A 23,951-nucleotide genomic window follows, 5' to 3' on the forward strand; every position below is an offset into this window, starting at 1 on the left:
TGGGTCTGGGCGTTTTGTAACGCACCAGGACGCCCTCTCTTTGCTGGCCCTGGGGCAAAGGCTTTCCCTCTGGCCCCAGCAGCCATGCACGGCTGGCGCAACCGCTGAGCCCCCCTCAGCCAGAAGGGCAGCTGGCCGGGGCCAGGCCGGCGCCTCCTCACCCCCCCTCGCCCACTGCTTGCCCACCTCAGCCCTTGTCGGGGGCATCACATGTCTCGGGAGCAGCTGCCTTGCCCCGGGGACTGCAGCCGTGCCCTCCAGCGCGGGCGGCATAACCTTGTCCCTGCCCGGCTGAGGCCCGGTGCCCCAGCTTCATTAGATAATGGCTCCATTAATCTTTGCCAGCCCTTCTCCCTCCGCAGATGGGGGGGGGGGGAAGACAGGCCAGAGCACAGCTGGTGCTGTCAGCCACCAAAGCACAGCTGGGAGGCCTGAGACTGGGTAGGGGGGTGGGGGAGACACCCTGCCATCTTCTGGCCCTCCTGCAACAGCAGGCAGGCAGGCAGGCAGGCCCCACTGGAGGTCTTGGGCAAGGAGACAGAAGGCCCGCAGGGGGAGAAGGAGCTGTGACAGGCTGTGATTCGGCCGCAGAGACCCCGCACACCCTGCAGGCGGTCCCAGCTCCAGTCCCCGGCCTCTCCAGTCAGACGGACGGGGCTGCGGGGGTGGGGGACGGCCTCTGCCTGGAAACCTGCACCACCGCAGCCGGTCAGAGTGGGCAGGACTATCGCGGGGGGCCCGGGGGTCTGCCTTCCTCAAAGGCCCCTGGGCGTGGTCCTGCTGCCGCAGAAGGGGCCTGCTAGTGCAGGACGGAGGGCCCCCTCCCTTTTCCCTCCCTGCCAGCTGGGCCGGCCAAGCTTTGTGTCCCCTTGAAGATAATCACTATAATGCAAAGGGCCTTCGTTAAACTCCCAGCTTAGCTGTTATAATCCCATGTAAACACTGCCAGCAATCGGCTCAGGGAGGCAGCGGTTGTAGCCCAGGCTGCGTTACACGGCATTTGGCCCGTTCGCCAGCCGATTAAGTGCAGCGCTGGGGTGGGGGGCAGAGTCAAGGTCACCAGGGCCAGGAGAGGAGGGGAGCGACCAGGCCCACCAGCAGTCCAACGCATTTATTTGGAAGCCAAAATGCCAGCTAGGCTTTTGCCTAGGAGGGGGCCATTGCCGCCCCCCACTGACAGTCCAGCGCCTCTCCCCCAGCCCCTGCTGGCCAGCAACAGGCAGGGAGGCCGGGGTTGCCCCACCCCGTCGTTTCCAGGAGGAGAGTCAGCAGCCCTTGCTGGAGAACTGCAGAAGGCGTGATCCCTCCGGGCACACTGCCACGCCTGTCGCCCACCTCAGCCGTCCGGCTCTCCTGCTCCACTTGGTGGCAGAAGAAGACCCCCTACTCCGCCAGGGTGATGATGTCGTAATGGATGCTGGGCGGCAGTGGGGGGAGCTGTTCCGGGCCCCCGTCCGGACCCAAAGAGGCCATGGCAGCATCCGCCACCGCTGCAGGGAGGAGGGAGAGAGAGAGCTGAGTGGGGCAGACAGGCCCTGTACGTCTCCCGCTCTGCCAGGGGGGAGGAGGGGGGAGAGACCACCACAGAGGGCATGGCCAGGCAGGCCGAGAAGCGCTCTAGGGGGCAACGCAGCTGATTGCCTGCCCCTGCAGGGAAGCTCCTCTGGGCAGGGCCGGTGGGCAGCCTGGGAGGAAAGACCAGCCCTAGGCCTGCTTTCGGGGGGGGGGGGAGGGGCACGGCCTGGGATCCAGTGGACAGGAAAGGGGAAAGAGGGTGGCTTGGATGGGCTCCAGGAAGGGGACACATGGGCATTCTGCTTGCAGTCTGGGACCACCAGGAGGGTTTGGGGGTCACCCGTAAGCCAGAGGTGAGAACTCCAAGCAGAGGCATGCCGGTCCTTTTCCACGCACCTGTCACTGCCGAGTGGGCTGCTGCCTCCAGCTGAGCCGGGGTGACAAGCTGCTGCCCTGGGGACACGGGGACATACTGGATCTGGGGGGAAAGAAGGAAGAAAGGCAGCCATCCTGGGCAAAACCACCGCAAGAGCCAGCTGGCCGGCCGGCCTCCTCTGCAGCGCTCTTCCCCTCCGCCTGGGTCCCGCCCATTCTGGCCCTTCCCTCGCCCCCCCCCCCGGCCCGTACCTGGGACTCCTGTGTAAAGGGGCTGCCTTGCTCATACTGGATGTGCGTGATCTGCCCGTCCTGCACCTGGGAAAGGCAAGAGGGGCCGTGAGGAAGCGCTAAGGAGCTGGGGCCGGGCCGGCTGCACGTGCCAGGAAGGCTCCTCTCACCTGGATGTGGTGCCCCTCAGGCAGAACGACATACTCGTGGGGCAACAGGTGCTGGACCCCATCCTGGGTGATGATGTACTGCACCTGGGGGAGGAGGAAGAGGACGGTCGTCGTTCGGCCCACAGCTCCTGCCCACCCCCTCCCTCCCTCCCTCCCTCCCTGCAAGGTGGGCTGCCCACCTGGTTCTCAGCTGCTACCAGGTGCTGCACCATCTGCCCATCAGCCGTCGTTGTCATGATCTCCTGGATGTAGGCGGGGGCCCCGTCCTGCAATGGAGGGCAGAGCCTCAGGGCCCGATCCTCCTCCCCACTGCCCCCGTTGGAGGAACGGGGCCAACTGGCATGCCAATGCCCTCTGGGGACCCAGGTGGCAGTAGCCAGAAGCAGCACGGAGCAGACAGACAACGGGCGCCTTCGCTCTCCAAACACACAGGCCTGGCAGGGGGCACTGGAGCAGGGCGGGAATTCTGCACCGCTGGCGGAAACCAGTGGGACCCCCGGCTGCAAGGCGCTGCCAGAGCTACGAGCCCCAAGGAGCATTAGCGGTGGGCAAATGTCACAGGTAGCCGAGCGCCACGGGCAGAGGCAAGGCAGCTCTGGTGACCGGACGCGGAGACCCACACGGCCGGCTGCTGCCCACAGAGCCGGCTGAGACCGGAGGGGCTGCAGCTCAGCAGGAAGGCCCCGCTTGTTGTCCAGAAGGTCCCAGGTTCAGTCCCCGGCATCTCCACCGGGGAGGAGCCAGGCCATTCTCAGCCTGAGACCTATAAGAGCAGCTGCCAGGCTGGGTGGACAAGCCCGACTAGGATGGGCCAAGGGGTGGATTCAGTAGAAGGCAGCCTCAGGGGTTCTTATCCAGGACGGTTAAGTGGAACCTCCACACTCAACCGCTTCTTGGGGACAGAAGGCTGGCCAGAGTGGGGAACTGGAGGGGTCTTCAGGCACTCCTGCAGTCAGCCCCTCCCCAGGCCCCCGGCTGGCCATGCTCAAGGAGCCAGAGGAAGCTGCACACAGGCGGTCTCAGGGGGGCTTACCTGGCTGGGACTGCTCTGCTCCTGGGTCATAATTATGTGCTCTTGTCCCAGGGCCTGGTGGAACCTCTCTGGAGCCAACAGGGCCGGGCTGGACTGCAGAGCGGCTGCAGGGAGCAGGAGAACAGGGCTGTGAGACTCGCAGCAGGGCACAGGTCTCCCTCAAGGGGTCCCCCCCCTCCTGGCCTGTGGCTTCTCTGCCTCGAGAGCCAGCTGCAGGCAAGCCCAGGAGAGGCGCTCTGGCTCAGCCCCTGAGGCTGCCCCCAGGAAGAGGGGAGCTCCCCGTCCGCCGCTCACTCTGCAGGGTGGCCAGCGTCTCCTCGTCGCTGTTGAGGATAATGGTCTGGGGGGTGCTGGGGGCAGGCTCAGCTGGCGGCTTCCCCTCTGGACTGTGCAGCCGCTGCACGTGGAACTTGAGGTGCCCGTTGCGGTTGAACCTGAGGAGGGAATGGATCAGCACACGGGACGGAAGGGGATCCCCACAGCAGAAGGAAGCCCCGCCTCCGAGGCAGCCGAGGGGTGAGGGTCTCCCGGCCGGCCCCCCTCACCTCTGCCCACAGACGTGGCAGGAGAAGGGCTTCTCATTGGTGTGGGTCAGGGTGTGCCGGCGAAGGTCCTTCTTGTTCTTGGAGGCAAAGCTGCAGTGCTGGCACTTGTGGGGCCGCAGGCTGGCGTGCTGCTCCATGTGTCTCTGCGGGGGGGGGGGGGGATAGTCCCCTCAGTATCACAGCCCCGCCCACTGCCTCCCTCCAGACCGGAGGAAGCCCCCTCCCCTTCTGCAGGAGCCAGGGCCACATGATTTGGACAAGCAGTGTCAGGGGATGGGCTCAAGGCGGCACTGCAGAGGGACCGCCCCGCCCCTTCCGATCTCCATGGGAATGGGGGGAGGGCTCTCTTCGGGCAGACCACATCTTGCCAGAACTGGGCTCTTGGGGATGTGACGTAGCTCCTGTGCCCAGGACTATGCCCGTGGGATGGCCCACTGGAGAGTGTTTCAGCCCCCCCCCCCCAAAGGCCGGCCTCATACAGCTAACAGGGGCAAAGGGCCACTGCCCTCCCAGGGAGCCCACGTCTCCCCCATCCCCCTCCCAGGTCACCGAGTGACAGCAACTCTTTCCCCCTCCCCCCTGGCCAGCCCCAACACCAACCCGGATGTCTGGCCAGGCGGGGGCCGTGAAGGGGCAGTCAGGACACTTGAAGGTGCTGGGTCCCACGTGGGCCCTCTTGTGGCTCTCCATCTCCGCCCGGCCGGCAAATGTCGCCGAGCAGACCTTGCAGGAGAACTTCTTGGCAGAGGAGCCCTGGGCTGGCGGCTTCTTGGGGGGGGGGCCTCCGGGAGGGGTCCACCGGCGGGGCAGCTTCCTGGCTCATGGGAGCCAATGCCACAGCCTTCTGCACCTGCCAGGTGAAGCGCTGCACCTGGGGCCACCGGGCGCTGGACGGAACCACCACCAGCTCCTGCTCCTGCTCCTGCCGCTCTCCCCCGTTAGGCTGCGTGGGACAAAACAGGCATTACGGGAGTTCCTGAGCCCCCCCCCCCCCCAATCATCCTCTTATTTTTATAACCTGCCATTCCTATGCTCACGATGGGTAACAACAATGAACTGCAGAACAAACTGAGAATGCCCCCCCCCCAGTGGAATGGGAGAAGCCGAATAGAAGGCAAGGCTCCCAGATGTCAGTAACGGAATTGATGATTCATCCTTTTAACTGTTTTTAATGGTTTCATATATTGAAATACAACATTGGGGCGGTTTATAACAATTGTTATAAGCCAGCTTGCAGAGAGGAGCATTCACATAAATCCAAATATAAATAAATACCTAAATTATTAATAACGTTATAAATTTAAATGTAAATACAAGAAAACCATTCTGTAGCCCCTGACCAATTCAGGTTTTGATTGGGGGGGGGGGGGGGAGCTTTCCAATCTTCAGTCCACCCTCAATTTATGGCAGTGAGGCCCAGGCCCCACCTGTAGGCCCCCCCTGGGGCAACTCTGTCCTGAAGGCCGTACAGGACTGGTTAAGGTCTGGCAGGGCCCTGGTCTCTTGTTCCACCAGGCTGGGCCAAGAACAAAAGGGGTCGAGGCCGATCTCCCTTCGGTTGGGCCAGGGAGCCTGAACAGGTTTTGGCCTGATGACCTTAATGACCTTTAGGGGCGCAGTGGAAAAGGCAGTTCCATAGATATGCCAGTCCTAGATCAATTAGGGCTTTGAAGGTTAGTACCAAAACCTTGAACTTGATCTGGTCACCGATCCGCAGCCAGTGCAGCTGGGTGAGCACTGGTATCATGTGCAACCCCACGGGATCCCCGTGAGGACCTGCACGGCCACCTTCTGAACCGGTGGGAGTTTCCGGAACAGCCTCGGGGAAAGATGAGGTAGAAAAATGCTAGGAGAGTGACACTTGTGAAAGGGAGGCATTCAGAATTATGGCTCCGGATGGAAGACGCCGATGTTAGTTGCGCTCCGTCAAGGGCTGGGCATTGTGCCAACTGCCTCTCTGCATGCCGACCCAGCTAGATGACTTCCCTGTTGGCTGGATTCAACTCCAACTGACTCTGCTTGAGGCGGTCCACCCCAGCCTCCAGGCATCTGGCCAGAGAGTCTGCTGGTGTTGGCAGATGGAAGACGAAAGACCCGTCAAACAAAACCACGTGGAAGACAATGGCTGAAACAATCCGTTTGGTGTAAGTAACACATTGAACCGAAATGAGCCCTGGAGAACAATAAACCCGCTTTCAACTACGTATAATACTGAGGAACCCTTGTGGGTCCAAGGGAGGCTATAAGGTTGTGAGAGCTGAAGCATCTGGGAACTACTAAAAGAGCTATATTTTTGCAAGAAGAAACATAGTTGAAAATAAGTTTATTGTTCTGTGGGGCTTGTTTCAGACATTGTCAGCTGGGAGTTTGTCTTCCATGTTGCTGTCAGACGGCCATCCATGAGCAGGTCATCCACATATCAGTGACAACTCAGCCCAAACCTCCAGCTCAACTGGGCGAGGGGCACATGTGGATGTTAAATAACACTAGGAGAGTATTGCTCCCTGCAGGACCCACAAGTGAGGGCAGGATGCTGGGAGGTGCCCCCCCCCCGCTCTGTTTCCGGCTGGGGGAGAAAGGACTGTAGCCATCTAAGGGCTGTGCTTCGGATCCCTGTGTCAGCTAGGTGGTGAAGTTGAGAGCTTGTGGTCAACCGTATCGAACACTGCTGTCAGGTCCGACAAGGTCGTCTGACAGAGTGAACCGAGCCATTCAATCATCCTACCCTGGAATGCTAGGTGTGAAATTGAGCAGGAACTGGCCAGGTTGCGGGGAGGGATCCAGCCCTTGTTATTTCAGAGATGCCTAACCACAGCCTCTTTTACCCTCTCCAGGAATGTCCCTGCGTCTAGGGAGCAGCGGTGTTTCCAGGAGAGAGGCCAAAATCTTCTTGCCACTGGCTTTTACCAGCCATGAGGGACACGGGTCCAGGGGACACATAGTCGGCAAGATGGCTGCCAGGGTAGCAGGGCCTTGTCCACTTTGGCCAAGGAAAGTCGACTGAAGCGGTCCAAGACAGGACCCTGAGATGGCCACTCGCTTCCCCGCCCCCTGCCAATGCCCCCTCACCTCTGAAGGAGGCTGGTGCCCTCCTGGGATGCTGTCCGAGGCAACGACGTCCTTCAGGGTGTCTCTGATGGCTACTTGAACAACCTCGCTGGGACCCTCCTCCACGCTGCCAAGGAAGAGGCCGAAGAATGAGGCTCAGGAGCCCCCCCCCCCCAGCTTTCCAGCTTTTAGGGACACATCAAAGAGCAATCTCCATCTTCCCCGCAGGAAGGTGGTCTATAAAGGAAGGAGCCAGGCTCCTGTGGGCTCAACTGCCCAGTGGCCCGGGCAAAGCCTTGCTATCCTCACCTGCACAGAGGGCTGCTGCTGTCCTCGCTTGGAGTGATGAGGCTGTACTCTGTGGTGTCGAAGGGGATGGTGACTTGATGGATCTCAGCGCCGCCCAGGACCTCCTCCTCGTAAGCCTCACTCTGCTCTGCTACATGCAGGGCCAGCACCTGGGTAGTGGGGTCTTCCCTCTCTTCTGCTGGCACTGGGGCTTCGGAGGCCTTGGAAGAGCTCCCAGACTTCCCCATGGCCACCTGCTGGAGAAAGCTCACCTGGCCTCAGGCCCTCCTGCACCTGCCGAAGGCACCACAGGGCCAGCGGGGGAGCAAAAACAGCCCTAGCAGTGGCAGGACAGTCCCCATGGGTGGCACAGGGGATCCCGGACATCTGGGGAGACTGAGCCCTTCCACTTCACGTCACTGCATCCTTCGGGCATCTGCCTGGGCTCAAGTGCTTCCCTCTCTGCCAGCTTCCTGCAGAGGCCCTTCACCCCCGGGCCTGTGCCCTGCGGGCCAGAATCAGTTCCTAGGACAGGCCTCCAACTAACACCGTGGCATTCCACCCTTCCACTTCCTCCACTCACTGTGGGGGGGAGGGGGGAATGGTCAGCCCAGGGAGCTACCCTGATGGGCCAGGCAGGAGTGGACAATGCTGTGAAGCACTGTGGTTGCGGTCAGCCACGTGGCACAATTCTCGCTGTCTCGGCTCATTGACTCCTGGCATCAGGGGTACGCCTCAAAGGCCAGCCAGGAAGGGTGCTGCTGATCCCAGCAGAGGGAGGAGGGCTCTTGCGAGACTCCCACAAGGGTTGGAGAGACAACCTGAGAGAGCAGCAACCCATGGGGGGTTTTCCTGGCCACGTCAATGGTCACCTGTCCTCAGAGCAGGACCACGTTGACAGCCAAGCCAGGACAGGGAACCGGCCGATCTCACTCACCTCCAGGGTGCTGCCAGGCAGTTCTCGCTGACTGCTCATATTCAGCAAGAGGTCCAGTGCTGTCTGCGTGGCCAACTCAGCAGAGCCTTCCACACCTGGCATGGGGACAAAAGAGGCCATCACCCGCCATTTTGTGCCCCACAAAATGTTGAGGGCCTAAACTTTGGGCTTGGGTGGTCAGGGAGCAAAATGCCTCTGCAGACACAGGGCTCAGGGACCTCCTTGGCTGCCCTTGCCCCACCTGTGAGGTTGTCTGAAAGCCCCTGAACCTCTGTTGGTGATACTGGGCTCTGCTGGTTTATTTGGGTTGCCTTTGTTCTTACTTTGACTGCTTGCCCTTCCTGCTCCAGAGCAAGTTCCAATGGCCGGGCAGACACACTCAAGAGAAACACAAATGGCTCTCCAGGGACAGGGCTGGCCTCGGGTGGCTCAGAGCTCCCCAGCACCCCACCCCCACAAGGCGCTGCACCCACCTGCCTCATAGATCACGGTGGCCCCGTCCAGCGGCTCCGGGGCAAGGGCAGGGCGATCGGGAGCAGGTGGTGCTTCCATCGGCTGGGAGGCGACCTGCTGGAGATGAAGGCTGAGATCCACTGGGGGGGAGGGGGAGCGAAGGGGGTGGGGGGCAGGGGGAAGACACAGGCGCTTACTGGTGGGCTGGGCGCGGCTGTCTCTGGGGGCGGCTGGCCCTGCTTGTGCTGCTGCTTCAACTCCTCTATCTGCTGGAGAGTGAAGAAGGGGCGACGGCGGCAGGGGGGCTCCTCTGGGTGCCGCTGCACCCACTCCTCCAAGTTCTCAGCGTGGCGACACTGGACGTGGAGGCGCAAGTTCTTCTTGTGCTTTGTGGTGAAGTGGCAGAACTCGCAGGCAAAAGGCTTGCCCCCTGCAGGCCAGGAGAGGGTGAGGCCCAGGCCCTCCGTCAGGGCTGGCAGGGCTCCTCCCCTCCCCTCCCCTCCCTCCCCACCCTTCAAGGCTGCTCACCCGTGTGCTTGACGGCCACGTGGGAGAGCAGGAAGTCCTCGCGCACCGTGGCGTAGGGGCAGCGGCTGCAGCGGAAGGGCTTGTCGTTGATGTGCAGGAGCTGGTGGTTCAGCAGCACCTTCTTGTCTTCGCAGACATGGTCGCAGAACTCACACTTGAACCTGACCAGGAAGCGGTGGCAGGGTCAGGCGGAGGGTGGCCAACCTCCAGGCAGGGGCTGGAAACCACCCAGAGTCACAACTAATCTTTAAGCTCTCCCCCCCCCCGAGAAAGCGGCAGTTTCGGAGAGCACTTTCTTTGACATTATGGTCTGCGGGAGTCTCTCCCCTCCCTGGGTCCACCTCCCAAATCTCCAGCAACCCTACTCATTCACCCCACCCCCACCCCTCTCCAAAAGCCGTGTCCTGCCCTACCGGCGGTTCGCAATGGCCTGGATGTGGGTCAGGAGGTGCATCTTGAAGGTGTAGCGCTTCTTGAAGGACTTCCCGCACTGCAAGGGAGGCGGCCTGTCAGGCTGAGATCCCCTTCCTCCCCCCCCCCCCCGCCATGACCAGCCACCCCCGGCCCCCACTCCCACCTTGTCGCACATGTGGGGCTTTTCGGTGCTGTGTGTCTTCATGTGCTGCGTGAGCCGCTTCTGCATGGGGTAGACTCGGCTGCAGACAGGGCAAGGGAAGGTGCTCCGTTTGGGTGGCTGCAAAGACAGGAGGCTGCATGTGAACAGGACACCCTGCCCCCTTGGCCCCCAGGGAGGCAGCCGCTCCTCCGGCCGGCCAAAGCTCTGGGGCTCCTTCGCCAGCTGCCTCCAGTGCCCTGCCACTGCCCGGGCACAGGTGACCTTTAGGCAGATGGCAGCAGAGACCTTTGGGTAGGCAGGCCACTCACCGGGTCAGCTCGCTTCTTCCTGAAAGAGAGGGGAGGAAACCAGTCAGTCAGCTGGGCGCTGGCCAAGCCAAAGGAGGGCAGGAGTCACAGCACAAACCACCCCTGCTGGACAAGGCCCTGGGAAGACCAGGCTCCCATCCCCACTGTCACGGAAGCTCCACGGGGACCATGGGCCCAGGTCAACCTCTCAGACTAGACTACAGCACAAGGGTGGCGTCAAGGGGGTGGGACGGTCCCAGTCAGCGAGAGAAGCATTCCCACGGACTCCCTGGAGCTGCCAGTTCCACGAAGCCCCTTGTGGAGGAAGGAAAGGGAGGCAGGCATTTACTTGTCCCGGTTGTGCACCGCAGAGTGGCGGGTGACGTCTTTCTTGTAGACACTGGTGTAGTCGCACTCCTCACACTTGTACGGCTTGCTGCCCACGTGGTTGAACATGTGCTCCTGCCGGGAGCAGAGACAATGACAGAATCGTCATTCCCTCGTGGATAGCCAACATTGAACGTAAAGGAAAAGAAAAGGCTAACTGTGGAGTGACCTCTCAAGCATATAATTCCAAAGAATCTTTTATTATTAAGGTCACTTTGAAAAACTTAAGCAACCAGAACGGGGTCCCAGGTATTCAATAAGCCCGGATTCCTGAATCTTCTCCAGTGATTCCTTGCTACCCTCAGCATGGAGATTCTTTTTAACAGTGATAGTTGTCACCTTGGCAATTGCTCCTGAATGATGGGGTTGCTCTTAGCCTGAGAACAACCCCATCACCGAGGAGGGAGCAGAGACAAGGCATGAGGCCAGGATGGCGAGGCAGGCCTGGGGAGAAGAGGCTGGGAGAGCTCACCTTAAGGGACGACCAGCGCCGGGAACGGTAGCTGCACTGCAGGCAGCGGAAGAGTTGGGGGTCGCTGGCCTCATGCGAGTTGACATGAAAGCGCAGGTCCTCGTGCGTCAGGAAACGGGAGCCGCAGATCCGGCACAGGAAAGGGCGCATCAGGGGCTTGGCAGACTTGTAGCAGTACCTGCAGCAGCAGCAGAAGGCGGGGCACTCAGGGCCAGCCGGCCAGCCCAGCCCAGCCCAGCCCAGCCCAGCCCAGCCCAGCCCAGCCCAGCCCAGCCCAGCCCAGCCCAGCCCAGCCCAGCCCAGCCCAGCCCAGCCACACCCGCCATGCTCTCACCTGCGGCCCATGTACTTGCAGAACTTCTTGCCCAGGAAGCGGTGGGAGGGTCGGCCTCGGCGGCGGGGAATCTGCTGCGGTTCTTCGTGAGAGGCAGGGTCTCTGTTCTCAGAGTCAGACTGGCTAACGGTGGGCTCTCTGACAAGTTCTCTGGCAACAGGGGCCAGAGCTGAGGAGCTGGCTGCCTCGGCGCCCTGCAGGTCCCCCCGAGGGGCACCCTGTGAGGAGACCACAGGATCCATCCCGTCACCTGCCCAACAAAAACACACCTCACAGCCTAGGGATTTTGGTTCACTTGAAAGAACAAGGGAAACAAAGAGAAAATGCCAGCAGTCTCCTGTCTCCTTGTAGGGGTTTTGTTATCAGCTGTGACAAGGTGGGCTGGGCCCTTTGCACCTATGAGGCTGCCTCCTCCCACACGCCTCTCTTAAGCTCTAGTTTGCAAAATCTCCTGCCGATGCCCAGCCCCAGAGATGAAGCTGGTCTCGACCAGGTCCTTAATGAGATCAGGGCTCTGGGGGATGTAAAACAGTTCTGCAGGGCCTACAAAACAGTTGTTCTTCTGGGCATACAGCTGAGTCCTACAAAACATCAAGGTAACTGGCCTCCCTCCCCACACAAGAACAGACCATCTGGCTGCCATAGTAACATCTTTCTGCACTCTGTTCTTCCCTCCCCACTCCCAGAAGGGCGATGAATCCTAAGCTACACCTGAAGCTATAAACTGCAATATTGAAACCTGTGCTTTTAACTATGTATTAAAAATTAATAGGAATGCATTGTTTGTTATATAGTCTTCCTAGTTGTTTGTAATGTATGTTGCAAACTGCCCTGAGCCCACGGGGAAGGGCAGCATAACAATTGAATCACTAAATCAAACGAGTGCACCGACTCCCTAGACCTTCCCATCGTACCTTCTGGCTGAGGCACGGGCTCCGGGCGAGGGAGCTTGCGGGGCCTCCCTGGGCGTCGGCGCAACCGTTCCTCGCTGGAAGAGGGAAGAGGGCGGCTGAGCTTGGGCACCCGCCCACGAGGCTCATCCTCAGCTGGGTTGTAGTCGCTGTCATCTGCAGCACGAGAAGCAAAGTCAGCTGCAGGCCCCCGGGGCGGGGCCAAGAGAAGGCAGAAGGCTCAGCCCCGCTGCACAGCCTATTACCTTCCGGATCATCCACAGCACCGGCATCCACAATGTCATCGTCCTCCTCCTCCTCCTCCTCCTCCTCCTCCCCCTCTTCTGGCTTTGTTTTTGCAGGGGACTCTGGCAGAGAAACCCCCTTCCGTGGGCGCCCCTTTTTCACACCAGTGGCTGCAGCTGGAGGAAAGGAAGGGACAGAACAGTCAAAGGCAGCAGAGCCGTCATTCTTCAGCCAAGAAACGGTGGCCCTCCCGTCTACAATTGACCATTCGGCCCCTTGGCTTGGGCTAGCCAACAGACTGGGCATGAAAAGTGCCACGCCTCCCCTTGGGTTACTGGCTGGGCTGCACATTTCTTCTCGCACCTCCACAGCTGTGTCATGCAGGCTCAGAAATCATCACCTAGCAAGCAACTCTGAGCCCCAAAATGCTCAACTAGCATTTTGAACGAATGACATCATCATCAGTTGTCTAGGCAGCTGCTGGCTTGCCATCTCAGCCAGAGAATGGAGGGCCTCACGAACCGCCCTGCGAAATCTCAGAAACCAGAATGGAAACGAGCTGGAGAAGACGTGGGAGCATCAGTGCTCTGCCGGACACCCTGCCCTCACCAGCCAAGAAAGAGTGTCCGTTTGGTGCAGTCAGAGTGTAGAAGGCAAGCTTTCCTGGCACAGGTTCTGGCCCTCCCTCCCCCCCCGCCTGCCCACCCACCCACCTGGCTGGAAGTGCCGCTCTCGCATGTGGCGGAGGAGGGTCTGCTTGACGCTGCTCTTGTAGTGGCACATCTTGCACCTGAACTGCTGCACCACCACCACCTCCATCAGTTCCTCCAGGTTCTGGGCCAGCTGGGCAGGTTGCTCCAATGGGGCTGGGGGCTCCACGCACGTGGAGGTGGGGCCGTCCACCAGGGACTCCACTGCCAAGCCAGGACCCAGGCTAGAGCTGGCCAGGTGGGACATCACGGGTGCACCTGGAAATACCAGGAGGGTGGGGAGGGAGAGAGAGAGGGAGAGAGAGAGGGAGAGAGAGATGCCGGGATCCCAGTGAACAGCAGCTGGGAACTCCCCACGCAGCCGTACTGCCCCCCTCCCCGCTCAGGAACCTCCACATTCAGAGACAGTCAGGGGAAGGTCACTGGTCTTGTTTGGTGTATAAATAATATAATTTCTGGGCAATCAGAACGGGCTCCTAGGTATGTTTTTCCCTGTTTTCAAATTGCCTCAAGATAGAGAGCTTAAAGCCGATACGTCTTAATTTACTATTAAATGGATTCCAGACTCTGCAGTGGCAATCATGGAAGAAGTATTTGAAAACGGGGGAAAATATACGTAGGAGCCCGTTCTGATTGCCCAGAAATTATAGGATTCACACACCAAACGAGAGTGGGCGTGAGACTTATCGTTTTGGCCTGCTGGTTTCGTCTTTCTCTTATCTGCAACATTCGGGAATCAACGGTGCAGCTCCTTCCCACTGAATGCATCACGGGTCTCATCCAGCAGGGCTCTTCTTAAGCTTTACCAGGGGAAAGCCTCAGCCTCTCCGCCATGCTTTTGGTTGGCCACTGTGTGAGACCTTCACTGGTCTGATCCTGCAGGACTCTCCCCATGTTCTTTGAATGGCTGGCTGAAGAGGCACCCTGGCAGAGGCCGGGGCTACTGAAGCCTTGGCACCCACCAGGCAGAAGGAACGTGAGGACGGGGCCCAGCGGAGCAGCAGGAAGCCGTGCGCCCTTTGCCTACCATCGTCTGGCCCTTGCAGGATGAGATACTGCGTAGTTTGTGCCCCACCTTCCTCTTCACTCGTCACAGCAATGCATCCTGCAGCAGGGACAGACACAGAGGAATCAACTTCTCTTCCCAGGACAGGGACCACAACCTGCTCAGAGCAGCAGGCGGTCAAAATAGTCGCCTTGGGAAAGAGTGACGCAAAGCCCCAGACCGGACAATGGCTGCCCCTCCCCTCCCCTCCTTCTTCTGCCGCTTACTCTGAACGATGTCTGGCCCAATGGTGGACTCGATGATCCTGTCAATGGCAGAGCCCAGGTCAGAGGAGGTGGAGGCGGTGGAGTCCGACACCACTGCAGCCCCTTCGGCCAGCACACTGGAGTGAACGAGGCCGTGAGGGGACTGCGAGACCAGGAGGGACTGGCTTGCAGCAGCAGAGAGGCTGGAGATCAGGGCAGACTGTGCAATGGAGGAGGAGTCAGGCAGGTAAGCCCTGGGCAAGGCGTCTCTGCCAGAGCTGCTCTCAGACACCTCGGCCTGCCAGAGAGAGAGAGAGAGAGAGAGAGATGCACCAGTTGCCTTCTTGCCCAGAGTTCTACAATGGGCAGAATAACAGGAGGGGCTGGCTTCCAGCAGCACTTTCTCCGGGTTGCTGTCTCAGCCCATCTGCAATGGGCCTGGCGTACGGGGGCTTGGTTCCCTCCTCAACTTGGCCTGGATGCCCCTTGGTCCATACCAGGGAGATGCCTCCGCTGTCAGAGCTCTGGCCAACTACCGACTCATCTGCTTCCGAGAGAGTGACGGTCACCAGAGCAGCATCACTGCTGTCTGCAGACATGGCCTCTGAAGTCTCCACGCCAAGGCCACTCTCAGAGGGCTCCTCCTGCTGCTCCAGCCGAGGGGCTGCATCACTGCTGCTCTCCACTTCATTCTCAGCTTCCATGGCCAGACCTGGTGAGGGAAGGAAAGAATCTTTGCTCTCTTCTCCTGGGGCATGGTACATACCACAGCCCCCCACCCATCAAGACAGCAGCATCTAGCCACAATGGAGAGGCAGCATTCTGCTGCCCATAGAATAGGGTCTCCTCCCTGCTTGGGATACCCTGATCAGAGAGTGGCTGTCTTGTTCTACAGCTGGACAAGGTCTCATCCTAAATACAGGCAGCATTTTGAGACTGTAGTCTGGTCATTCTTACAGGAGACTGCCCTGTCCAAATGCAAGGCTGTTATTGCAGCACTATCCCAGTCCTAGAGCCCAGTGTCTGAACATCTCCCAACACAGAACAAAAAGGAACAAGGAGGAGACAAGGCACAAGGACAGTTAGGCTCATGTTGCAGCTTTAACACAAAGAGGATCCATTTGGTCCCCATCAGTCATAAGCCACTCCTCCCCAAGGCCATGGGAATTTGTGCACAGTAACGATGACCCTAGCAAGTATCCTCCTAAGAGAAAAAGCCTCTTCTGCCCTGCATGCAGGCAGACAATGAGTAATCCTGGACAACAACCAGGAAATGTGCGGGATGAGGTAAGACAAGCACATTTAGCTAGAGAACCTTCAGAAGACTTTCTATGTAATCTTAAATTGAGTTATACCCGTTGAAGCCCACTGGCTTCTACTGATATGGAAGAATGTAATTCCTTTTAGGATTACAGTTAAGTATTTCAACGACTAAAGTGCAGCCACTAACTGTGTCAGCCTCGCCGCGCCTCTGAAATAATTAACTAACCAGATCAATGCAATACTATTGACCAGTTCTGATAATTTCATGGAATAGTTCATTTCACTGATACTGTAACAGGTTAATGAGTTGCTTTGTGTTGTAAGGTTAAGTCAACCAATACATTTCTGCTTGCTGTTGTCTTGAAATTAGACTCGTGTGCCCCATCTTCACAAGAGCTTGGATTCTATATGCTTTGGCATGTCTCACAGTACCATCTAACTCCCCCCTGTGCCACAGAGACGGTCATTTGCAACACACCTGGACAATATTATCCAAACTTCAGGAACAGCCAGGTGCAACTTGTGCTCGAAGGGGGCCAGTGCATGACCAGCATTCGGAAAATTTCATACTAATCAAAGATGAAGAGAATGAGGAAGAAAGAGTAAACTCCCAAACAAAATATTGGGCTGTCAAGTGCCTCCAAATAAGAATACATCCCAATTTACAGCCACTTAATTCAGACAGAAAAATCACACAACATGCCTCACTGGTCCATGCAGCAGGAAAGCACATCTTTTAATTAACTCATGTTTTATTATAAGCACCTATCGAAGGCTGGTAAGTTATAAAATAATTAAAATTTGTAGGTACCTCCAACATCATATTTTTGCGTTTTTTCCCCTGTATCTGACCAACAACCTCACTATAAGCCCTTCCACATGCCTCCGGCAAAATTCAAGAGTGTGAAACAAGATGGTCAGCCTGGAATTAGTTTTGATATGAATCTTAGCAATGGTCATGGTCTGACCTTCAAGGCCACCCAGTCTCTACACTGACATACCCTAAACCAATGACAGATTTTTGCACACTGAATTGCAAAACATTCCTTAGGAATCTCTTAGACAGCCTTATCATCAAAAACAAACAAATAAATAAATAGGGCTGGATAGCACAGTCTAGTGTCCCTGACAAAGGAAACGATGAATATCACAAAGGGTGTTCGCCTCTAAGGTCCTGGCTGGCATCTTGCAGGGCAAGACAGAAGTCACAGAGTTAGCCCTGCAGTTTGAGTCCTGCGGCACCTTGGAAACCAACATGAGGTTCAGGGAACTAGCTTTCGGTTAGGCAAAGCTCCCTCCGCCGGCTAATAGTGGGGCAGAAGCGGAGATGCCCGCGGGCTTTTCTCCCAGCGAGAGGGCGGGAAGGGGGCTGGCCAAGGAGGCCTGCGTGATGCGACCAGCTCGATGCGCGCGGAGGGCGGCGAGGGCATCCCTGGACCGGGCAGGGATTCTCCCACCATGCACCGCGACAGAGCCCTCCGCAGCCTCGCCACGCGCCCAAGCAGAACCCTTCCCTATTGGCGCAGCCTGCCGCGCGCCCCCTGCCCTCATTGGCCCAGCCAGACTCGGGGCTGGCGCGCGCGCGCCCGGCCCTTGGTCCCCTCCCTCCCCCCCTCCCGCGGGGCCCTGGCCGAGGCGGGCTGCCCTTGGCACTGCCTGAGCCCCCGCTCGGCCTGCGCCGCCATCTTGCCAAGGGTCCACGCACGGAAGGCGAGCCGGCGGAGCGCCGCAGCTCAGCAGGGCGGGACGAAAAGGACGGCGTCCTTCGCCGTCCCGCCGCGCCCTTCTCACCGCGAGTCGCCTCCCAGGGAACAGCCTCCCGGCCTTCAGCTCGGCGCTCCCTCCGGTCCGGCACCCGCGAAGCCGCCATCGCCGCTTTCCTCAGGGGCGGAGGGATTCTGCTGCCGGGACCCCGCGGCCGCCGCCGTCACCGCGGTGCCGGAACTACTTTTGCCGAGGGGAGTCTCGGGCTGAGCTGGGAGGCTGCTGGGGCGGCTGCGCTCTCCGGCCGCGGAAGGGAACGAGCGCCCTCCGTGAGCCATCCCGGCCGGCGGGGGGCGGGGGCCGGCGACCCCACGGGACTATTTTGTCGCGCGGCCGCGGAGGGGTTAAAACGCGCAGGGATGCGTGACGCAACGAGTACGGGACCACGTGATCGCGGTGGGGTCACGTGCCGAGGCCGAAGAGCTGATCGGAGCGTCCGGGCGTGGCTGTGCAGGTTGCCAACTGACCAGGACCCTCCCACCACTGACCCCTGCGAGGGAGGTGGGCCTGAGAGAGCTCGGAGAGAACCGGGACTGGCCCAAGGGCACCTCGCTGGCTGCATGAGGAGGACGTGGGGGGGGCGGCTTGAGGAAGAGGAGCGTCTCCCGGCCGTTGGCACCCAGTGTCCCGAGCGAGGCACAGGCTGTCCGTGGGCGTGGATTGGGGGGGGGAGTGGTCTGGGGCAGCAGGACCCCTCCCGAGTCATAGAATCCCAGAGTGGGAAGGGGCCATACAGGCTATCTAGTGCCACCCCCTCCTCAACGCAGGATCTGCCCAGAGCATCCTAAAGCATCCAAGAAAAGTGTGTATCCAACCTTTGCTTGAAGTCCAGCAGGGGCACCGTGAAGACGGAACAAGTTTAAGGTGACCAGATCTGGGGGCACCTGGCAAATTGTACTTGTTGAAATTTAAAATATATTACAATACTATTTTTGCATTCTATGACACTTTTTGTTGCTCCATATAGACCAAATTTTTAATCAAGACCCCCCCCCCCGGTCAATGGTTGAAGTCTGGTCACTTTAACCAAGTTTCAGTGCAGGCTGAGTGTTTGAGCCTTGAAGAAAACTCTGAGTCTCAGAGTGGCCCTGGGCTCAAGCTTGGTTTAATGCTGTGGCTGGAGATTTCTGCTTCTCCATGCAGAGACCTTCCAGAGAGAACAGTCGGATGATTGGGGGGGGGGGTGGCCTAAAGAAATGCCTAGGTAAAATGCCTAGGCTTAAAGTGTGACAAGCCATCTCCATAAGGGTGGCTGCTCAAAGCCCTTTCCTTCCATTTATTGCCATTTTGTTGGGTGTTTGCATCTCTCTGTGCTAGCCCTAAGTTCTTCTCAGAGTCATGATGGGTTCCACCTTACTGTGGTTTCTCCCGGCTGCTGGGATCTACTAGAACAGCCTTTCTCAACTTTTTTTTCCATTGAGAAACCCCTGAAATATTCTTCAGGCTTTGAGAAAATATGCAGAATATGTTTGGGAAGCATAGCTGTGTACATGCCCACTTGGGGTCCCTCCCCACTCCCTTCAGTGGCCATTTTGGGAGGGGTGGATGGGTCAACATGGCCATATATAGTCATGTCGCCAGGCCAGGAGTGGCCAGGTACAAGAAGAAGTAAAAATCAATGTTTAACAAATGTATAAAATGTGTTAAAATTAACCCCACCCCCAACCCCTTTTCGGGAGACCCTTCCAGGGCTGACAAGAAACCCCAGGGTTCTACAAAACCCTGGATGAGGCTGGCCTAATAACAAGCATGTGTTATTAATGTCTTCAATAAAGGGGAACCAACACGTAGTCTTGAAAGGGAATGGCTCAGAACGTTACTGAATTAGATTGTCCAGTCCTGGGCAAGGAACTTGAAAGAGTGCTGGATTTCCAACGCTAGGTGTTTCCTCAAGGTTGTATTTTGTAATAGACTTTGCATGGTTCTGCTTTGGAAGAAGACTGAACACTGCAGCTCCCTTTCTGTGGGGAGCTGGGCAAAATCCATCAGCTATTCAGCAGTTGTTCAAGGTGGATTTGTTTAGCTAGTTTTTCAGGATAGATCACATGATATAAACGGTTTATTCAGACAATGTAAGACAGAAGGCGGCCCTTAAATAATAAAACAGGGCTAGGATTACAGAAATTAGACCACAAAAAAGAATATTAGATATGCATCATAAACAATGCAAGAAACAGAATTACAAAAATAGGAAACAATACAGTAAGCACCTTACAAAACATACAATAAACAGTGGAATCAACACCAGTCCTGTTCCTCTTGTAAAGAATCACAGAATCATAGAGTTGGAAGGGGGCATACAGGCCATCTAGTCCAACCCCCTGCTCTTCCTGACTGTTCCTTTTTATACCCCCTTCCTTGTCTTTATGCACATGCTCTCTTGGACGATCTGCAGAATGAAATGCTTGTGGGAGTCTTCTGTCCTCTTCAGGCGAGCCGTTCTGGAAGGTGGGAGCTACCACAGAGAAAGACGTGGTCATGCAATTTAATCTTACCCACCTGCAGTGGGAAACATTAGGAAGGCCCTGCTCTGATGAGCAAAGCTGACATAGTGGCAAATAGAAGAGGTGGTGTCAGTACCTTGATAGCCCAGTACCTTGAACTGAATTCTGTAACTAATGGTCATTAATAAATAGTTCACCTAGCTCTTGGTAGCAGCTAAGCTGTGGCATTTTGTACAAATTAAGGTTCTAAGTTGGCTCCGTGTCACTGTGATGTGGATCAACATGACCAGATTGGGGTCTGTCTCCGAGGGTCTTAGCAAGAAATTGCAAAAGTCCTGATTTGCTTGTTCCTGAATAGAGATTTCTTACACAGAAAGTCCGCTTACTGGGAATTTTGACAGGATCCTCGCACAGATATGCTTTTGGTGACATTTTGGGAAGAGTGGAAGTCACACCTGGAGGGCTGTCACACGGCCAGGAAAGTTTCCCCCATGCTCATGTCGGTCATTTCCCCTAACCCCATGTTGGCCCTTTTCACCTTCACTGGGGGACTTGTTAATTTTTTAAAAAACTGGCCATATCATACTGTTATATCAACACAGCCCCATAACACTGTGTGTGGGAAGTCCCCTAAATGTCCAGTACTTAAAAAAGAAAAACCTCTAGTGCTTTCCGTTGCCAATAGACAAGTGGAGGCATTCCCCTTCACATCGGCAGGCTGCTTGTTGGCAGCTGGGGGTAACCTGGGAGGTGCTCTCTGGGGTAGGGGTGAAGCCTTAGGCTCCCCCATCTCCTTTGTAGGGTTCTTCTGGTGGACTGCGAAAGAGGCAACAGCTGGGAGCCTGGCATGGCCCAGCTTCTTGTCCTCCCCCCCTTTTGCTCCTGAGGGAGTTCTTCCTGCCTGCAGCTGTGAGCAGTCTCCTTATTAGGTGCTGGCCTTGGCAACTCCTCCCACAGCCTCACCCACTTCTGAGATCGGAGGTGGGGGTTGTGCAATGTCCCCTCTCCTGCAGGAAGCGGCTTTGCTTCATCCTGCTTGTGCCACCTTCAGCCTGGTCTCTTCCTTTCAATGGGGGGAAGGGGGGGGGAGGCTGAGAAAAGAGGCTTGAATTAGAGAGAGTTCCTGAGCAGCCCTGGGCTCCACCTGTTAAGGATGGCAGGAGCCCTGCCTCACATGCTGGCACACTGTACTCCATAACCAGTAGTACACTGCAACTGTCTAGGCTTGGGAGCAAGCCAGACACAGGAACACGCTGGACAAGACATGCTGCTAGAACAGAATCCATCTTGGAAAACCAGGACATGCCTTGGCTTGTCCTTTGCTACAGGTTGGAATTTCAGGTGCCTCTGGGTTCTGATCACCCCCCCCCCCCCAGTTTTGCTGAAAGCGTGGTCTGGCCAGAACTGGCCAGGGGCTCTTGGCCAATTTCTTTGTCCTTGCATATCACTCATTCTTGGCCCTTCTGCTAGGGGAAATCTCTTCCCCAAACCCTACATATAGACCCATTGAGATACTATGGCTCCCTTCCTCAGACCCATTAACTCCTTTGTTTAAGGCAGGGGTAGTCAAACTGCCGCCCTCCAGATGTCCATGGACTACAATTCCCATGAGCCCTTCCCAGAAAATGCTGGTAGAGGCTCATGGGAATTGTAGTCCATGGACATCTGGAGGGCCACAGTTTGACTACCCCTGGTTTAAGGCCATCAACAGCCATCTCCTGCCTAGGCCAGCAGCTGCCCAACAGCAGGCTCAGTAGGAATTTCCAACTTGCCTCCCACCTGGCTTGCATCACGTAGGCCATCTCCCCCAAACTCAATATAAACAATGGCCGTGAACATTTCGCATATGGGATTCATCTGAACACCCTGCAGGGTCTCCGTGCAGCCTGCTTTCTCTTGCCTGCCATCTCCACAGGAACTGCTAACTATTCTGGACCCTCTTTTTCCCCACCCTATTCTTCTCTGCCTGACTGCTTGTTAGTGTGTTAGCTATTTTTATGCTCTTTTATTATTTTCTTTTCAATAAGGCTTGTCTACCTTATTGTCCACCTTGAGTTCCACGGGTGTAACCGACCCTTGTATACCTAGGCATTTCGATCCATGAACGCCGAGTTATCCCCCTCTCGCTGCATTTGGGCTAAGCTCTTCCCCACAAGCTCAAGTACACGTATCTGAGGACACGCGTACACGCAATTTGGGTAACACACCAGCAAGCCAGCATGGTGTAGTGGTTAAGAGTAGTGGCTACTAATCTGGTGAGCTGGATTTGATTCCCCACGCCTCTATATGCAGCCAGCTGAGTGACCTTGGGCTCATCACAGTCCTGTTAGTGCTGTTCTCACAGAGCAGTAAAAGCATGGCTCCACCTCCCTCCCAGGGTGACTGTTGTGGGTAGAGGAAAGGGAAGGTGATTGGAAGACACTTCAAGACTCCTTTGGGCACTGAAAAAATGGGTATAAAAACCAGTTCTGCTATGTTTCATGTGCAACACCCTGAGCCTCAGGGGAGGGTGGGATATAAATGTAATAAATAAACCCTTCTTCTAACACCTCTCCTGGGAAGGAAGCAGGGTTCAGGCCTGGGGGAGCTGCAGCATCTGACAAGGTCCCAGCTGCCTTTGGCCCCCCATTACTGGACGACTGCCCAGAAGAGCCCACCAGCCACCGGCCTGGCCAGGACCCTCCCACGGACCCCCTCCCCCAGGCCTCAGATGGAACCTGACCTTTGGGGCATGGACGTTGACCTCAACCAAATCTGACCAGGGCCCATTAAGAGTAGTCGCATACTGTGATATTAATATTAGAAGACCCCCTACAAATTTGGATATTATATGACCATTTTGGGACTGAACTAACCAACACAAAGTGTAACCAGAGATATTTTCTGTAATTTCTTCCCCCAAAAGATTACCTTTAGAGAAGGCTGAGTTATAAACAATGTTGAGAATATCACTGATGAAGATATCGGAAACGGACTAGACCCAGGAGTCCGCTTTGAACGTGTTTTGGACGGTGTTTGCACTGGAATAAATCATTTTGCCATGGCCAGCTTGAGACTTTCTCTCTTGCTCTCCTGCAGGTTTTGCTGCCGTTTCTGTTCTGTTGCCGGGGCAACCGGGATGCTGTCCAGAGAAAGGACCTTCTCCTGCAAAGAAGGGATCCAAATCAGAGAAGCCCCCCTGGCTTGCTCAGGCTCCTTCCAAAGAGTCAAGGAGGGCTCTCCCCTCCAGGCCCTGCGGCGGGGGGGGGGGAAGAGCTCCAGTGCCCCTCCCCCCTCCCCCCTTCAGGCCACAAAGCAGCCCGAGGCCCCCCTTGCCCAGCTCCAGAAAACCCAGTTTTGCTCCTTTCTCCTTGCCCTGGGCAGGAGCTGCTGCCCGGCCTGCTCCCCAGAGCCTTCTGTCTGTCTGCCGGGCCTTGAGGTTTCTGGCTCCCAGCCCACCCAGTGGCTGCTGATTCATCCCTCGGATCGGCTTGCACAGGCAGGGCAGCATCAGCACAGGGAAGGAAAACAAGGAGGAACAACAAGACCTGGCTGGCGACAGGAAGCTGGAGGCCCCTGGTGCATTGGGATGGGGGTGGGGCCCAAGCCAGGAGCCCGTGAAGGACGGCTCTGACCTGCTGTCCCCAATTGACCCTCTTGGCTCACTGGCCCAGGGGAGAGCAGGCCTGGGCCAGAAGGAGGGAGGGATCCTTCTGCACATGACATGCAAAACTGTCTCATATTGAATCAGACCACTGGTCCATCAAAGTCCGCAGTGCCTGCTCAGACTGGCAGCCGCTCTCCAGGATCTCAGGCTGGGGTCTCTCACATCCCCAACCCCAGCCTGGGGGTGCTGCTGGGGGTTGAACCTAGGACTTCCTGTATGCCAAGCAGAGGCTCAGCAATTGAGCCTTGCCTCCCCCTGCCATGCCCTCTAGGGCAGGGGTAGTCAAACTGTGGCCCTCCAGATGTCCATGGACTACAATTCCCATGAGCCCCTGCCAGCGAATGCTAAGAATTGGACATGGACATATGGAGGGCCGCAGTTTGACTACGTGTGCTCTAGGGGGAGCCATCCCAAGATGGCCAACAGACCAAAGAGGCCCCAGCCACAGGTCTTGGTCTGCAATGGACGGCCCCGTTCCCTGCATCCTCTTCAGCCAGGACTGCAAAAGGGACCAGGAAGTGCTGGGGGGGAGAGCAGGCTGCTGCACGTGCATGTAT

General features: G+C 57.2%; 1 protein-coding gene across 1 annotated transcript; it reads right to left on the bottom strand.

The window, feature by feature from the left end:
* Positions 1 to 1,096: 1,096 nt before the first annotated feature.
* ZNF335 (zinc finger protein 335) lies at positions 1,097 to 17,562 on the bottom strand. The gene is given in 29 exon segments (XM_077336141.1): positions 1,097 to 1,490; positions 1,912 to 1,993; positions 2,143 to 2,208; positions 2,292 to 2,375; positions 2,471 to 2,557; positions 3,325 to 3,428; positions 3,619 to 3,758; positions 3,870 to 4,012; positions 4,470 to 4,644; positions 4,646 to 4,812; positions 6,939 to 7,044; positions 7,227 to 7,462; positions 8,143 to 8,237; positions 8,616 to 8,709; positions 8,793 to 9,025; positions 9,124 to 9,284; positions 9,537 to 9,613; positions 9,701 to 9,817; positions 10,009 to 10,027; positions 10,337 to 10,449; positions 10,847 to 11,024; positions 11,181 to 11,430; positions 12,095 to 12,247; positions 12,337 to 12,492; positions 13,030 to 13,284; positions 14,054 to 14,131; positions 14,299 to 14,575; positions 14,775 to 14,989; positions 17,332 to 17,562. Coding segments are annotated over 29 exon segments (4,047 nt in total). The 5' UTR covers positions 17,411 to 17,562; the 3' UTR covers positions 1,097 to 1,383.
* Between the last annotated feature and the right edge of the window lie 6,389 nt (positions 17,563 to 23,951).

The sequence above is a fragment of the Paroedura picta genome, chromosome 4 (genome assembly GCF_049243985.1).
Source record: "Paroedura picta isolate Pp20150507F chromosome 4, Ppicta_v3.0, whole genome shotgun sequence".
In the NCBI taxonomy this organism is placed as follows: Eukaryota; Metazoa; Chordata; class Lepidosauria; order Squamata; family Gekkonidae; genus Paroedura; species Paroedura picta.